We start from the raw sequence: 18,329 nt of genomic DNA, 5'->3' as shown, positions 1-18,329 counted from the left end.
TCTTTATCTTTCTGTGGTTTATAGGTGCTAAATCATTCTGGCATATTCTTATAACTTCCAAGGTCATAATTCACTAACACTACCTGAGAATGTGTGTCTTTTTGATGTGATATTTTTTCTATATTTCATAATAATATATTCATAATGACTTTTTTCTTTCATAATTACTTTTGTCAAGATATATAGAAAATGAATTAAAATTACTTGGAGGATTAAACCAAAATTAGATTTACTCTCAAGAAAATAATTTTCCCTTGGAGGATAATTGAGGCATTGTTACTAGATAAATAAAGCTGAATGCATCAGTGGCTCCAACTCTATATTAAATAGATTACAGTGAAAATAGTGTAGCTAGAGAGGAAATCAGAATAAGTATTGGAAATGCATTAAAATTGCATTAATCAAAAAAAATAAAATAAAATAAAATAAAAAATTGCATTAATCCATGATTTTGTGATATTTCAAATAAAGGTTTAGTTAGCATTTATCTTTGCTTAGTAAATATTTTTTCTTTTATTCTTTTTCTTAAAAATAGTAATGTAAACCAGATTTTTTTAAAAGATTTTATTTATTTATTCATGAGAGACACACACACACACACACACACACACAGAGGCAGACGCACAGGCAGAGGGAGAAACAGGCTCCATGCAGGGAGCCTGACGTGGGACTCAATCCTGGGTCTCCAGGATCACACCCTGAGCTGAAGGCAGCGCTAAACCACTGAGCCACTGGGGCTGCCCAGTAAACCAGATTTTAAGGAGAGAATTTTAAAATTTAGAATCAACTATGTTTAGGAACTTTAAGCAAATCATTTATATATAAGAATTAAAATACTAATTATTAGCCATACTTCTGTTAATATAACAACCTACAGCAGGCAAAAATGAAAAGATTTACTAACTTTGTTAAACTAGTTTGATCTGAAATAAGGAAAGGAACAAATCTAAATATTTTCAGATCTTTTAATTAGGTCTTCCAACACTTCCACCTACTGCACCTGCCCAATATAATCAGAATCAATGAGATGACACTGCGTTTGTTCCAAAGAGTCAGCATGTAGTTTTTGGTTCTTTAGAAATACAAATGCCTAATAAGCTTATAAAAAATTCAAAGTAAATTTTAACTTGAACAACAGTGATATGCCATCCTTGCTCTTAAATTTTGCAAAGGTTAAAAAAAAATTACTACTCTTCAATTGCAGAGCTTCCATGAATAAGCCTAATTATACAGGAGTTTTATATTTTTTACTTTATATGATATTTGCAATGATTTATTAATGACATGAAAAATTAGTTATAATGGTAAACAAAGAAAATAAACATAATGATAAAGAGTGTGGATTTTAACATTGGGTAATTTGTGCCAAAATCTCAGCTTGGCACTTACTAGCTGCATGACTCTGGGCAACTTATTTAAACTCACTAATCCTAATCAGTTTTTCCATATATAAACTAGGCATAAAATAGCTGACTCATAGGATATTGATATAACGTATGTGAAACACTTAGCAGGTTGTCTGCCATTTAGGTAGCACTCAATAAATTGGGCCGCTTTACTGTGTACAGTGTGATCTCTGCACTTAAAAAAGATGGGAAGAATATGCTAATATGGATTTTTTTAAAGGTAGCTATCTCTATATACTATATGATAATATTTTTTCTTACTTTCCATATTTTCAAAATACCTCTAATTTAACATGTTGCTTTTATATTCATGATAATGTAAGCAATAAAGATAGAAGAATAAATATGTGTTTAATATTGTAGAGAGATAGATAGCTTATTTAGCCAAGAAAGGCTAATAGATCCCTAAGGATTAGTATACCATATCTAAAAGAATTCTGAACATATAAAATCTGTATCTTTTTCTTTCAAAACAAGTATGAATTATTTTTTTCTAAAGATTTATTTATTTGAGAGAGAGAGAGTATGTGCAAGCAGGGAGAAAGGTAGAGGGAGAGAATCTCCAGCAGATTCCCCACTTAGCACAATGACTGAGCCACCCACCCAAGCACCCCCAATAGTTGTAGTTGGCTTATTCTCATTTTGATTATAATGACTATTCGTGTCCTGACGAAAATTTAAAAGTTTTTTCAAAATTAAGAAACATCCAGAAGGTATTTTTTTCCTCCCAGTTTCAATATATGCAGCTGCATAGTGCTGAATTAAGTATGTTATGAGTTGAATGTTTGTGTCCTCTTTCAAAAAATGCATATGCTGAATTCCTAACCCTTAACATAATGGAATTAAGACCTGGGGCTTGGGAGGTAATTAGGTCATGAAGGTGGAGCCTTCCTGAATGGAATTAGTACTCTTGTATGACAAGAGAGCTTCTTTCATCCCCTCTATCTGCAAACCACAAAGGGGTCCCTCTCTAGACATTAGATCGCCAGCACCCTGATCTTGGACTTTTCCACCACCAGAGCTGCAATAAATGTTTGCGGTTTAAGCTACCTACTGTATGGTAATTTTTTTTAAAATAATAGGCCAAACTGAGACAGTATGTATTGATTACCAACCTTTAAAGGAAAATTTAAAAATTGCTTCACAAGTGGCCTTTTTAAGGCTGTTTTTTTTTCTTCTTTTTTAAATATTTTATTTATTTATTCATGACAAGGAGAGAGAGGCAGAGACACGGGCATAGGGAGAAGCAGGCTCCATGCAGGGAACCCAATGTGGGACTCAATTCCAGGACTCTAGGATCTCGCCCTGGGCCAAAGGCAGGAGCTAAACTGCTGAGCCACCCAGGCGTTCAATTTAAGGCTTTTTTTAAAAAAAGAGGTCTGTGTATTGCCTTCTTATCTAATGCAGGATAAACAATCTTCATTTTTGTGAAAACCTACTTTACAAGATTATGCTTTTTAAGACCTAACTTACAATGTGTATTAATACAAATGCTCTCAAACAATATTACAAAAAACCTGTTGTCAAACAATATTATAGAAAGGACCATGACTATGGAAAAACACACTGCACTAAAAAAAAAAAAAAAAAAAAAAGTCAGTGTTAACCTTGCCATCAAAATGTTTTAGCTGGATAATTCCAACAGTAACAGAGTCTTCTGAACCAGGCAATAAGGTATTGATTTCTAACAGTATTGGTGACTATTTTCTATATTGTCAATATATATAAAAATCTCAAAATGGTTTATTTTTGAGCTATGTATTTATGTTTTTTATCTTACCCATAACAATTTTAATATGATTGTTTATGGTTTATCAGTGCTGAGTGCTTAATTACAAGTTTATTTCTAGTTATATGTTACTTTACAATTAGAAGCATATGCACTTATACAATGTGATTCAGTAGCACTTTTGATCAGTAATTTATATAATCCTTGTTTTTAAAGTAAAAGGAACTTGAGGAAGTATATAGTCTACAGACACAATTTTGAAAAATCATTTAGACAAAATGGAGGACTTCCCAGGTGAAGAAAGCAGATAGAAATATTTTAACCCCCTTGTCTCCAAGGAAGATCAGATCCCCAAATAACAAGAAGAACAAAAACCAGAAGACTCATACTCCGTTTTTGATGAGCCTACATTCAAGACTCTGTAACTTGAACCACAATAGATGAAGGCAGAAAGCAGACTAAAGAAAAATGGTAAGTTGAGTAGAAAAGAGGAAGATCAAACTGAAATGCGTGAGGAGAGGGAGTGACTATCAGGAAGCAAGTCACTTTGCTCTCAGAATCCCAGAAAATGTCAAGGATTCAGAATGCCAGAAACCTCAGAGACAGGGGATAAGAAAGAGCTGAAATCATGTTTAATTAAAAATAATATTTAGAGACCCAGATTCCTACCTCTATCTTATGTACACTCCCTGACTCCTGCAAGAAACTAGAGCTTTTTTTCTGTGAAAAAACTGAGCCAGAGATGCTCAAAATACAGGGATACTGGGCATAGAGGAGGGCAAGGGTGCTGTGCCATACTGAAAACAAGAACTCAGTGAGAATCTGCACACTGAATGATGGATCTCTTTATAGCTATAATTTAAAAAAAAAAAAGGCAGCTAGCCACCTGATCACTCAGTCACTAGTGAAGCCCACCAGTCTTCAAGCCTTTCATTTAGTACTTCCAGTCAACCTGGATCACTTAGTGATCACTCTTTTAGTGATCACTCTTTAGTGATCACTCTTTAATATGAACTGACAGCCAAGGAATATCAAACGTGGAAAACTTCCAAAATAGAAGATAGAGACCAAAGCAACAAACAGAACAAAGGATCTCATTCATGGAGAGATCAGAGAAGATATTACATGAATGAAACAAGGATAGAATTAAGGGGCGGGGGAGATAAACCAACAGAGAACAAGAAGGGACTTCTTGGAAATTAAAAATATGTTGACCAAAATTGAAAAAAAAAGAAACCAAAACCACAAGTAGAAAATCTAAAAGATGAAGTATAGGATATCACCTATAAAAAAAGAACCAAAAAAAGAAATAGAAACTGAAATAAGCATTTTAAAAAACAATTAGAGATTCAGTCTACAGAGTCCAATACCTCAGGAATAGGACAACTAGAAAGAAAAAACATAAAATGGTGGGAAGGAAAATATCCAAGAACTAATATAAGAAAATGTGTCAATAATGAAGGGTTTCTCTTGATTAAAACAGACCACTTTTGGGGCGCCTGGGTGGCTCAATTGGTTAAACGTCCAACTCTTGGTTTCAACCCGGGTCATGATCTCATGGGTCATGATATTATAGGTCATGAGACTGAGCCCTTTGTTGGGCTCCACACTCAGCTTGGAGTCTGCTTGAAGATTCTCTCCCTTGGCCTTCTCCCTGTGCATGCACATATGCACACATATTCTCTCAAATAAATAAATCTTAAAAAAAAAAAAAAAAACCACTACCAGAAAGCTATAGCAATCAAAACGGTATGGTACTGGTACAAAAATAGACACATAGATCAATGGAACAGGAAGAGAGCCTAGAAATAGGAAGAGAGCCTAGAAATAAACTCACACTTACGTGGCAAAACAAAAACTACAACAAAAGAGACAGGAACATATAATAGGAAAAAGACAGCCTCTTCAAAAAACGCTGTTGGGAAAACTGAACAGCTACATGCAAAAGAATGAAACTGGACCACTTTCTTACACCATACCCCAAAATAAACTCAAAATAGATTAAAGACCTAAATGTGAGACCTAAAACCATAAAACTAGAAGAAAACATAGGCAGTAATCTCTTTGACATTGATCATAGAAACATTTTTCTAGATGTCTCCTCAGGCAAGGGAAATTAAACTATTGGGACTACACCAAAATAAAATAACTTTTGCACAATGAAGGGAACCATCAACAAAACAAAAGACAACCCACTGAATGGAGAAGATATTTGCAAATTATATATCTGATAAGGGGTTAATACCCTAAATATATAAAGAACTTATACAACTCATTACTAAGAAAAATAATAATCTGATTAAAAATGGGTGGGGGACCTGAATAGATCTTTTTCCAAAAAAGCCATCCATATGGCCACCAGAAACATGAAAATATGCTCAACATAACTAATTAGGGAAAAGCAAATCAAAACCACATGAGAGATCACCTTATTATACCTGTCAGAATGGCTAAAATCAGAAAGACAAGAAATAACAAGTATTCACAAGGATGTGAATTAAAAGGAACCCTTGTGCACTGTTAGTGGGTATGTAAATTGGCACAGTGACTGTGGAAAACCATATGAAATTTCCTCAAAAATTTAAAAGTATAATTACCGTATGATCCATTAATTCCACTACTGGGTATTTGCCCAAAGAAAGTGAAAACACTAATTTGAAAAGATATATACAGCCCTATGTTTATTGCAGCATTATTACAATAGCCAAGATATGGAAGCAAGCCAAGTGTCCATTCATAAATCAATGCATAAAGATATACACACACAGAGCGCCTGGGTGGCTCAGTCAGTTGAGTGTCTGCGTTCGGCTAGGGTCGTGATCCCGAGGTCATGGGATCAAGTCCCATGTGGGGCTCCCTGCTTAGCAGGGAGTCTGCTCTCCCTCTCCTCCCCACTCATGCTCTCTCTCTCTCTCTCTCTCTCACACACACTATCTCTATCTCTCCCTCAAATAAATAAAAATCTTTAAAATATATATATATACACAACACTTATACATAATGGAATATTACCAAGCCATAGAAAAGAATGAGATCTTGCCATTTGCAATAACATGGATAGATCTAGAGGGTATTATGTTAAGTGAAATAAGTCAACCAGAGAAAGACAAATACCATATGATTTCACTCATACATGGAATTTAAGAAACAAAACAAAAAAATAAACCATAAATACAGAGAGCAAACTGGTGGTTATGGGAGGGGAGGTGGCACAGAGAGAGGTAAAATAGATAAAGGCACCAATAATTCACTTATCTTGAACACTGAGTAATGAATAGAATTGTTGAATCATTATACTGTACACCTGAAACTAAGGTAACACTGTATGTTAGTTATATTTCAATAAAAATAAATAAAAAGCCTATTTGAAAAATGACAAACCAAGGTGTATTGTGAAAATTTAGAACATCAGGGATGAAAAGAAGTTCCTAATAGTTTCCAGATAGAGGGGGGAAAAAATGGGGAAGCCATATAAAAAAAAAATTGGAATCAAAATGCCAACACAATTCTCAATAGCAACAATGGAAGGCTAGAAGACAGTGAAACAATGTCTTGAAAATTCTGAAGGAAAATATCCAACCTAAGATTCTATACCTAATCAATCTATCAAGTGTGAAAGTAATAACGAAATGTTAATGTCTCAAGAAACGTACTTCAGGGCAGCCCGGGGGCTCAGCGGTTTAGCACCGCCTTCAGCCCAGGGCATGATCCTGGAGACCCGGGATCGAGTCCCGCATTGGGCTCCCTGCATGGAGCCTGCTTCTCCCTCTGCCTGTGTCTCTGCCTCTCTCTCTCTCATGAATAAATAAATAAATAATCTTAAAAAAAAAAAAGGAAACGTACTTCAGGAATCTTCTAGAGGATGTGCTTCACTAACACAAGAGAGCAAATAAAAAATAATAATAAGTAGTACCTAACACAAAAGGAGGTGAAGAGAATCCTCAGTATGATGGCAAAGGGAATCTCAGGATCAGAGCTAGGCAGAAGGCCTAGAAAGAAAGCACTGAGTCATTACTTAAAGGTCAGAAAGCCCAGGAAAAATGTCTTCAGGAAAGAAAATTGAGAGTGATTGATTAGTTGGCAGTTTTCATAGAGCAGAAAGTTATATGATAGGGCATTTTACAGAGTTTGGGGTAGAGAGAGGCTTGGATATATATATATATTTTTTTTAAATCGTACAACACACTTAGCTCAGCAGTGAATAGTATATATACAAAGCAATAATAATAAAACATTATGTAAACACTTAGCTAGAAATTGGAGGTAATATTAAGAGGACAATAAAAGGAAAAAGAATGTAAATGTAGAAAAACAAACCAAACCACACAAAGACAAAACTTCATCTCCTATAATGGAAAGTCAATAGTAATGTCTAATATTTATAAATAACGGGAGAGCAATATATATTTATTATATAGAAAAAGTGCTAGATTTCAGGAAAGAAAACCAGTGAGTTGAAAAGCATTGGCCTTGGTTGCCAGATGTTCTTTCAAGGGTGGAAGAGTGTACAGAACAAGGACCCTTTGTTATTACTGTACATGCCTTTTAGCATTACTTGAATTTCAAGCCAATTATCTATAACATAATTGCATGAAAGTTTTTAAAGGGGTTGGGGGAGAGAACATGAGTGCATAGTTGGCACCACGCCTACTTCCGTCTAAGATATTTGGTTAAGAATCCTTTGAGAAGCAAAGGTTCAGAGCCTAATTGGCTGGGCAAATTTAGAGATCATCCAGTTCAACCTTTTCATTTCACAGAGCAGTTGAGGCCACCTGTATCTGCAGAGAGGCATATCAAGTTAGTGTGAGAGCCGAGCCTGGAATCCAGTCAGTGCCCTTCTGTTTGCTTCTTACATCTCAGAAAGGAGCAAATAAGAACACAGAGAACTAGAACAAAGTTTGGTATCAGGCAGTAGGAGTTCAAATCTTGGCTTCATCACTTGTGATGTTAGACCAGGTCTTGCTGGCTAGGGACTTTGGACATGTGATTCCAAATGGAGACAGTAAGAGCTACTTAGTATATTAAGACAAGAATTAAATGATTAAAACAAAAAAATCAATGTAGATTTTGACATCTAGCAGATACTGAATACATGCTAGTTCCCTATGGTGTTGTAATTTCAGAAGATAGTAGGACCAATGAAATGAATAAAAAGAGAGGGGATATATTTGTAAAGAGTAGGTATCTAGGATGGAGGCCCCAAACTGTCTGAGTTAGGGTCCTTGATTTGCTGTGTGACCTGCAACAAGTTACTTACCCTCTCTGGGCCTCAATTTCCTTATCCTAAAATAGTACCTACTTAGATAGTTGCACACTGCTGTTCACAGCAGCAATATTCCCAATAGCCAAGAGGTGAAAGCAACTCAAGTGTCCATGGACAGATAAACAACATATGATGTATGTATATATTATTTAGCCTTTAAAAAGAAAGAAATCGGGCAGCCCGGATGGCTCAGCAGTTAAGTGCTGCCTTTAGCCCAGAGCGTGATCCCGGATCTTCCGGATCAAGTCCCACATCAGATTCCCTGCATGGAGCCTGCTTCTCCCTCTGCCTGTGTCTCTGCCTCTGTGTGTGTGTGTGTGTGTGTGTGTGTGTGTGTGTGTGTGTGTCATGAATAAATAAACTTTAAAAATCTTTAAAAAAAAAAAAGAAAAAGAAATCTTGTCATGAACCTTGAGGTTGCTAAGTAAAATAAGCCAGTTGCAAAAAAGACATACTGTGAGATTCCTCTTATATGAGGTATCTAAGGTAGTCAGTCACCTGCATAAAAACAGAAAGTAGAGGGGCAACTGGGTGGCTCAGTCAGTTAAACATCTGCCTTCAACTCAGGTCATGATCCCAGGGTCTTGGAATCAAGCCCTACATCAGGCTCCCTCCTCAGCAGGACCCAGCTTCTCCCTCTCCCACTCCTGTTCCCTCTGCTTGTGCTTTCTCTGTCAAATAAATAAATAAAACCTTTTAAGGGCAGCCCCAGTGGCTCAGTAGTTTAGGGCTCCTTTCGGCCCAGGGCGGGATCCTGGGGACCTGGGATCGGGTCTCGCATTGGGCTCCCTGCATGGAGCCTGCTTCTCCCTCTGCCTCTCTCTGTCTCTCATAAATAAATAAAAATTTAAAAAAAAAAAACTTTTAAAAAACAAAAACAAAACAAAACCAAAAAGCAGAATGGTGGTTTCAACCTATATGATTCCCAAATTGAGTTGATTAATGTATTAAATACTTTGGATTCAGTTATTACTGTCAACAGCATACAAAAGGAATCATAGTTTTGACCTTTGCATTCTTAGCCACTACCATAATATTAGTATATACACAATGTCCAGTGATTGTTGAATGAATGAATGAATCCTACAATTTCTAGAACTCTAAGTAGTACTTATAGGCCTTTCATGATTAATAAAAAATAATAGTAGATTACTCAACAAAACCACCTTCATGTTGCTGTAGCTCTCTACACCAGTTGTCTCATGATTTTTTACAGTGTATTTCTTTTAATAAAGGTTGAAATAAGACATAAAAATTGAAATGGCTATGTGAATCTTAAGGCTTAAAATTTATAGGTTTTCATCTGCTTTAGTTTTCTACTTCTCTTGTTAAAAAAGAAACGACCACAAATTTGGCAATTTAACACAAATTTATTATCTCACAGTTCTATATACATCAGAAATCCAGATGGGCTTGACTAGTTTCTCGCTTCAGGTGTCATTAGATAAAAGTCAGCTGTTGGCTTGATTTGGCTCTTATCTGAAAGCTCTGAGGGAGAATCCACTTCCAGGATTATTCAGGTTCTTGGTAGAATTTAATTCCAGGCACTGTAGGATTAAGGTTGCAATGCCCTGGCTGGCTCAGCCAGGATTCAGCCTTTAGAGCTATCCATAAAAGCCAGCAATGGTGGTTCATGTCATTCTCATGCCTCAAATCTGACTTTCCCATGTGTCTCATCTCACTTGCTTCCTGAGAAAGTTCTCTACTTTTAAGGCCTTATGTGATTCAATTGAGCCCACCCATGTAAATGCAGAATGATCTTGGTAGTAAGTTTTCTTAAGTAAGAGAGGGTAAGTAACTTGTTGCAGGTCACACAATTTCTTAAGTAAATTGTAAGTAGAATTGTAAGGTTCTTAATCTTAGTTACAGCTGAAAAAAGTCCTTTTTGCAATGTAACAGGTTTCAGGTATAAGCATGTAGACTCATTCCTCCTATTACACCATCCCTGTCTCTTTTTCCTCTGAAGTTTGTTTATATGAATCATGTCATTTTTTTAAGATTTTATTTATTTATTTATTCATGACAGACACACACACAGAGAGAGGGAGAGGCAGAGACACAGGCAGAGGGAGAAGCAGGCTCCATGCAGGGAGCCCGACATGAGACTTGATCCATGGTCTCCAGGATCACACCCCAGGCTGAAGGGGGCGCTAAACTGCTGGGCCACCGAGGTTGCCCTGAATCATGTCATTTTTTCTTTAGAGTTTCCTACAATTTGGATTTTGCTGATCATACCCCCTGGTGTTGTTTCACATATTAACCTGTTCCAAATATTGCTTGGAAATTGGTAGTTAGATTTAGATTGTAGAGACATAATCAGATCAGGTTTACTTTGGGGTAAAATTTCATCATAGGCAGTGTTGTGTTCTATCAGTAGGCATTTATGTCTGGTTGTCTCCGGTGCAGTGTTGGCAGCATTTGTGATCATTGACCTTAATTTTATTTACTTTAGCAAGGATTGCAAAATGGTGATATTCTAATTTTATCATTCCATCTTCCCTTAACTTTCCTTTATTAACCATTTGGTTATGCTGAGGTACAGTTCACATAGGAAAGGCTGGATAAAACTTGATTCTTTCCCTGGGTTTTCTGGTTTTCAAAGTGAGTTGGTCATCTACTGAAAGTGACCAGTTGTTTTTTTGTATGATTATTGACCCATCAATTTAATGTTTGAAATACTTCAACCCATTGCACTTATTATTCTTACTAATGCTCAGTATTCCCATGTTTATTCAGCGAGAACCTCTTGGGGTTGGCTCCTGAGTCCTGTTGATAGGATTTCAATAGTATTTCACAATGTCTGTGCTTTCAGTATAACATGATATTCCAGCTCATCTTATGCATTTCTTGCCTGGCAGCAGCTATTTCTACATAAAGCTCTAAATTCTTTTAAAGGAAAATGGCTATTTGGATTACTGCCATTTAGGTACTGGAGATAGTCATTGCTACTTGTTTGGTCTTTGTTTCCAGGCTTTGTTGTGGTCTTGCTCAGACCACAAATTTTTTTTTTAAAATCACTGTGGTACACACTGACACTTCCAATTTAAATTCAGGACTATGGGATTTTAATTTAGCCTCACTTAGCTATCTCATATCTCTTTCTTCTTTCTCCTATGCTTAAAAAAAAAAATCTGCTTCCTAATGGCACCTAGCATATTTCTTACTTGCTTTTTCTCACAATATATACATTTGAGTCCTAAAACAAAAATACAACCACTAACCATGATTACTGAAAATAGTTTGAGAATTTTTTAACAGTATTTTTCATTTTTTTAAAGATTTTATTTATCCATTCATGAGAGACACAGAGAGAGAGAGAGAGAGAGAGAGAGAGAGGGAGGGAGGGAGAGGCAGAGACACAGGCAGAGGGAGAACCAGGCTCCATACAGGGAGCCCGACATGGGACTCGATCCCCAGTCTCCAGAATCACACCCTGGGCCAAAGGCAGGCGCTAAACCACCAAGCCACCCAGGGATCCCCTATTTTTCATTTAATAATGTCTGCCATGGCCTTGTAGAGAAATATTCCTCATTCTTTTTCAGAGCTACAGAGTAAGCCACCAGTCCTCTGTCAATGGAAAATTGGCTTGTTTCCATTCTGTTGTTATTTCAAATATTGCCTCAATGAAGAAATCTTTTTTTGTTTTGGCCAGTGTATCCCTTGAACAGATCTTTAGAAGTGAGATCACAAATTACTCATGTAATTTTGCTGGATATGCTAAATTTTTCCACCATAGGGTTGTGACATTTTTTAAATTCCCACTACCCATGTATGACATTGTCTGTTTCCCCACACCCTGGCCCATAGAATGTCATCAAATTGTAGAATTTTTGCCACTTTAATAGGTGATGAGTAGTATCTTAATGTACTTTAAATACTTATTTCTCTTATTTTAAGCAATATTGAACAACTTTGGTTTAAACCATATTTACATATTTTTGTTCCTGAATTATCCAAATCTCTTGTACACTTTACTATCAGATTATTATACTTTTCTTTATTTTCAGAAACTTTCTATATGTTAGGGATATTAATCCTTTGTTTATGCTATAAGTTGTCAATTTTTTTTTCTTAGTCATTTGTCTTTTACATACTTTTTGGGTTTTTTGCCATTAATTTTTTTTCATTTTTACTTTGTCAAATTTATTAACCCTACCCCTTATCATATGTAGAATTTCAGACATAGTTCAGTATTGCCACTCCCCTAGGTTGTAGAGGAATTCACTCATGGTTGTTGTTATTGTTTTGCATTTTAAATCTCTAATCCATTTGAAATGCACTATGTGTAGTGAGAGGAAAGGATCTAATTTTATTTTTCATGAGCTATCAGGTTAACCCAACATCACTTATTAAAAAGCCCATCTTTGGGGCTCCTGGCTGGCTCAGTTGGGAGAGCACATAACTCTTGATCTCAGGGTTGTAAGTTTGAGCCCCACATTGGGTATAGAGATTACTTAAAAATAAAAACTTTAAAAAAATAAAAGTCCATCTTTTTCCCAGGGATCTAAAGTGCCACCTTTGTTTTATACTAAACATTCATATTCAAATTGTTCCATCCATCTATATCTCTCTTCATTTTTTAGCCTGTTATTTCTGACCTGCATTTGAGAAAAAATGGAAATTAGGAGCATATGAAGTAATAAAACCTTTTAGGACAAAAATCCATTGTGCAAATAGTTTTTAGATTTAGTTGTTTTGTTTAAATGAGGGAAATAAACTCTTTCTTTTGTATGTAACAAAGAGAATGTGAACGTAAGTAAAGAGAGATTTATAAGAGTGAATTGTCTAAACTTTTCTTTAAGAGCCTTAAAAGAGTTTTGCAAAGCAGCCTGATGTAATTAATTAATGTATGGGTTCAGGCTCTGGGATCAGGATCCTGCCCCTCAGGAGCTGCTTTGTTGTGGGCATGTTCTTAATTTCTCTGAGCCTTAGTTTCCTTACTTCTAAAATGGAGATAATAAAAATCTTTTCAGGGCTGTTGTGAGCATAGAAAAATCTGCATGCCTTTACCCAGCATAGTGCCCCCACACAAGGGGCACTCAAGGAGTGCTGGTTCTCTTTTCTTTCCCTCCAGGGGAAAATGCTTCTATAACTTTTATGGTGAGGTTTTCTCCAGCTACTCATGAAAATAAGAAGTAGCCTGATTTTCACCCTGCAAAGCTGATTAAATAAAAGGAGCAGATGAGAAATTAAAATTCTTTACTCCCAATTATCAAGTAGTGGCTGCCTTCACCGGATGGCAGCCTTCCCAGGCTCAGTTTTCAGAATGAAACAGGAAAAGTGGATTGACAACAACCACAGGGATTGTTGACTTCTAAACTGATGTAAGCCTGGAAGGAGGGAAGATTCAGAAGAAGGGTTGAGAACAGAGATCTGGCTATCCTCTTCCCAATATGACATTGCTTTTGGTTTTCCAGTTCAAGAGGGGACTCTAGCTTATGATACTCACATCCAGAAATTTCCAGAAAATCTCCTCTTCATTCTGAAAGCCCCCTTCCTACCCTGAAGTTGTCAGAGATCTGAGGATTTTTCTGACAAAATGTTTTATTTTTTAAGATCCCCATGTCAGGGGATCCCTGGGTGGCGCAGCGGTTTGGCGCCTGCCTTTGGCCCAGGGCGGGATCCTGGAGACCCGGGATCGAGTCCCACGTCGGGCTCCTGGTCCATGGAGCCTGCTTCTCCCTCTGCCTATGTTTCTGCCTCTCTCTCTCTCTCTGTGTGACTATCATAAATTTTAAAAATTTAAAAAAAATCCCCATGTCAGATTTTCTTTCATAGGATCTTGTTTTGCTTTATTTAGCTAATAATTTTCATAATTGTCTAGATTGGACACAATATAGATATAGTTAAGGAATTTGTTTTAAACATATTAAGATCATTTTTAGAGGTTTTTTTTAATGAAAAACTGAAGCCCTAATCAGATTCCAATTCATAATTTTATTCCTTCCTTTATAAATAAACCCATTGAAAGTAGTTCATGCAATTTATCAATGTTATGAACTGTTACATGAATATGAAAAGGAGCTCCATAAATATGATTGATCAGTTTTCATACAACATTGATCAGATTATGTTCATACAGCATTTGAAAGAAAATTTTCAAATACATATTTATTTAATTTTTGCAACAGCGTGCTGTTATATGTATTATTAACCACAGTTTGTAGTTGAGCAGACTGAGGCCTAAAGAAGTTAAATTTTAAATGGCCCCAGATCTCATAGGCAACTACAATGTGAGAGTAGAAATTCAGATTTCAATCTATTGTTCTTGCTGCAATGCTACAATGGAACTAAATTCATAATCAGCAAAAACACTAGTTTAGACTTGCATACATATTAAATTTTCCATATTTAACATCTTGTCAGATTTTCCATTGAATGAATGTTATGCTTCATTTGCAATGTTCCATTTGTAATCTTTCAACCTTGCTTAGTTTTCTTAATTAATGTGAATAGCTAACTAGTTCTTTGGTATGTCCAAATGAGAACTATTTAAACTGTTATGGAATAATATTCTGGTAATTTGAAACCTCCAGAGGATCAGTCCTCACAAAAAAAGTTAACAACAACAACAAAAAAGGACAGAAGTAGCACTGTTAATAATAACTTAGTGCTGATGGCTGATGTCTGGTTTTGTTTTCCAGGTGGCATTGCATGCTTGTGGAGTGGCAACAGACATGGTGATTGAGCACTGCATCAAAACACGGGCTTCCTTTGTCACATGCCCTTGCTGTTACGGTTTCATTCAGAACACCTCAAAGTTTAATTTTCCCAAAAGGTGAAATTTAGGGTTCTACCTAGGGCACCAACTGGGGAATATAACTAAAGCATGAAAACCATTTGATACAAAGTTGCAATGAGATTTTGGTTTTGAACTCAACTTCCTCTTTCCAGAAAGTCAGGTACTGTTTATAAGTTATATAAGGAAGAGAGGATCTCCTCTATGGATGCTTTTTGATTTTTCTCCCTGACTCAGCTCCTGAAATTTAGAAGCAAGTCCATCTGAGAGTGAGCCAACTAGAAATCTGATAGTTTTAGCACTTCTCATCACCTATGAGAGGCAGTAGGTGTAGTGGTTATGGTTAAGTGCTTAGGACCTGGAAGTCTTCCGCCTAGGTGCAGATAGGCTCCTCAGACTTTTATATGTTGTTTCACATTAGGTAATTTACTTCAGCTCTTTTTGCCTACATTTTTTCATCTACAAAATGCAGGTTATAATAGTAACTACCTCAAGGTTTTTGTGAGAATTGAATGATATATATGTAAAGCACTTAGAAGCAGCATGGAGTAAGCAGCCAATAAAATGTGAGCTGTTGCCAGGTATAGTAGTATTTATATATACTGCCCATGGGTGGTGAGTAATCTGCAAACTGGACAACCACTTTTACAATCCTTCTTATCCCACCTATGAGAGGGAGACATTTTAATTTTCAACATTTCAGCTTAACCTACTGGAGGGCTATTATCTTGGTGTTGATGACATTTCACCCTCTGAGTCATAGTTATTGAGAATCATGCTGATCATTTTAATTATAGGATAGATTAAATATGTTTTGAAAATTCTATAATGTGTCAAAAAAAGACTTTTCATCATTTGCATTGTTACTTTTAAGAAATCTTAGTAAATTTCCATCTGAATTTATTCTTCAAGGCTTCTGAGTAAGGTAATAAAATGCAAACAAGAGCCTTCTTTTTCTTTGTCTTTGATTTTTCTTTATTTCCTTGTTTTGTTCTTTACCACAGTTTGCAACTAGTTGAGAGAAAACCAAAGGAACTTTGGTAAAGCAAAAAATAAAATAGAACTTCAGGTTTATTCAATAGCTGAAATTTCACTCTGTTCTGAATCTATACAGATAAAATGTATATTTTACCACCCAGCAAGAAATCTGTAAGTCTAGCACTAGAAAGGTTCTTAAGAATATTAATTTGAGTTACTCAGCCTGTGGCTTTACCTAATTTATTTTAAAGTCTTACTTTACTGTATGTGACCATTTTCAGGTCCCTGTAGATTTATTGCTATTTTTCTCCTTCTGTCATTGGAAGACCACTCCCAGGCCATTATCCCTCTGCACTAATTACACCAGACCACTAGGGATGGCCCCTTTCCTGAAAGCCACTGAATTCGTCAAACTAACCTGTCCTAGCTTGTTCATCCTGCCTTGCCATTTCTTCCTATGGAACCCATAATAATGACTCTTGCCCACATTTTATCCCACTCCCTCTGCCTCCTAACCAGCCCTGGTGCTGTGTGTGCCATGTGGCCCCATGTGGCATAGCATGACCTCTATCTCTCCAATGGCAAACATCTGATGTGATTGCCTCACCGTACCTGAATAGTAGTAAAACCTACATTTTAAAACACCTGAATCTGTGTGCACCCATGTGGGGAAAAGGAAAAAATATCTCTAACATTGTAAATAATCTTTGAAAAATTCTTGAAAATTAATAGCATATTGATAGTATGCTTTGAGCTTTTTATAAAGACATTTCAGACTGTCATAGTTTTTAGTTTAAGACAGCATTATATACTCCTCAGATAAAATACTTAGTTTTTTTTTTTAATAGTTTCTTCTATATTTCCATGCAGAAACATAGGCTATTCTGCTCCTAATCTTTGACATCTCTACTCCGAATCTTTGGCATTTAAGATAATGATTCTTTTTTCTTTTCTATTTCAGTGAACAATTCAAGAAAACTTTATCATACAAGGTAACCTTAAAAAGTTCTAGATGTCTTGCTAATATACTTTTTATTCCTTCTTCCCCTCCCCAATTTCTATTGGGATATATAATTTATAGTTATCTTGGAATTACACATCATCATGTAATATGGGGGGTGAGTTTGTGGGGGTTTTTTGTTTTATAAATCAAGATTAAAGTCCAAGTAGGTGGCAAGATTTGTGAAGGGTCTGAGAGTTTACCCCGCAAGCCAACATGCTAGCCTGCCACAGTTTCATGGATGCCGGCAGATGGGAGACTTCCGAGTCAGAGTCATGGCAGTAGGAGTAGCCAGACTGTCATCATTTTCGTTGTGACATCCTGAGACCCAATTCCCACAGGGCAGCAAAAAAGGGCCATGTAACACCTATATACACAGTGAACTATATTACAGGAGAGGGAAACTGAATTTAGGAAGCCCAAATGTTTTAAGATTTAATCTTTAAGCAAGCATCCCTGGCCTTTGCTCCAGAGGGAGACAGTATGTATTTGCCAAAGTTCCTCACTATATAAACATCTTTGAGAAAACAATCTAAAACACAAGCAAATTTTTTGGTCAAAGGTCAGATAGTAAATATTTTAAGTTTTGTCAGCTACTTAAAAATCTCCCACCTACCCTACTTTGTTCGTACCATTGTTGGGCTTTTGTTGGTGGTTTACAATCCTTTAAAAATGTGAAGAATGTTTTTAATTTGAAAGCCATGTAAAGGGGCAGCCCCGGTGTCTCAGCGGTTTAGCGCCGCCTACAGCTCAGGGCGTGATCCTGGAGACCCAGGATGGAGTCCCACGTTGGGCTCCCTGCGTGAGGCCTGCTTCTCCCTCTGCCTGTGTCTCTTCCTCTCTCTCTCCTCTCTGTGTATTCTCATGAATAAATAAATAAAATCTTAAAAAAAAAAAAAAAAAGAAAGAAAGCCATGTAAAGAGAAGTCATAGGCTGGATTTGGCCTGTAGGCCGTAGTTTGCCAACCCCTGGTCTGGGACAAAAGCAGCACTTCTGCTCATAAGACATGAAGAACCCACAAGAGAACTGTTTCTCAATGGTCGTGAGAACATTGCATAGTTTGAGGTGCCAATCTGAGCAAAATACTTTCCAGCTTTCTGAATATCCCCACTAATTGGTCAATAACATGACACAATGCAATCTAAAAAATGGTAACGATATTTGCCAGAAATATATGAATAATCCCACTAAAACTTGATAAATTAGTTTAGAT

General features: G+C 36.4%; 1 protein-coding gene across 1 annotated transcript in view; it reads left to right on the top strand.

Moving 5' to 3' along the window:
• Window positions 1-18,329, top strand: part of GSTCD (glutathione S-transferase C-terminal domain containing) — a 125,749-nt gene that overhangs the window by 99,770 nt on the left and 7,650 nt on the right. Inside the window, exons 9-10 of the mRNA XM_055342358.1 lie at window positions 15,043-15,176; window positions 17,077-17,107. Of these exons, the coding sequence (XP_055198333.1) occupies window positions 15,043-15,176; window positions 17,077-17,107 (165 nt within the window). The remainder of the gene's footprint in view (window positions 1-15,042; window positions 15,177-17,076; window positions 17,108-18,329) is intronic.

The sequence above is a fragment of the Nyctereutes procyonoides genome, unplaced genomic scaffold (assembly GCF_905146905.1).
Source record: "Nyctereutes procyonoides isolate TBG_1078 unplaced genomic scaffold, NYPRO_anot_genome, whole genome shotgun sequence".
Taxonomy (NCBI): Eukaryota; Metazoa; Chordata; class Mammalia; order Carnivora; family Canidae; genus Nyctereutes; species Nyctereutes procyonoides.
This window is presented reverse-complemented; position numbering and strand designations above follow the sequence as displayed.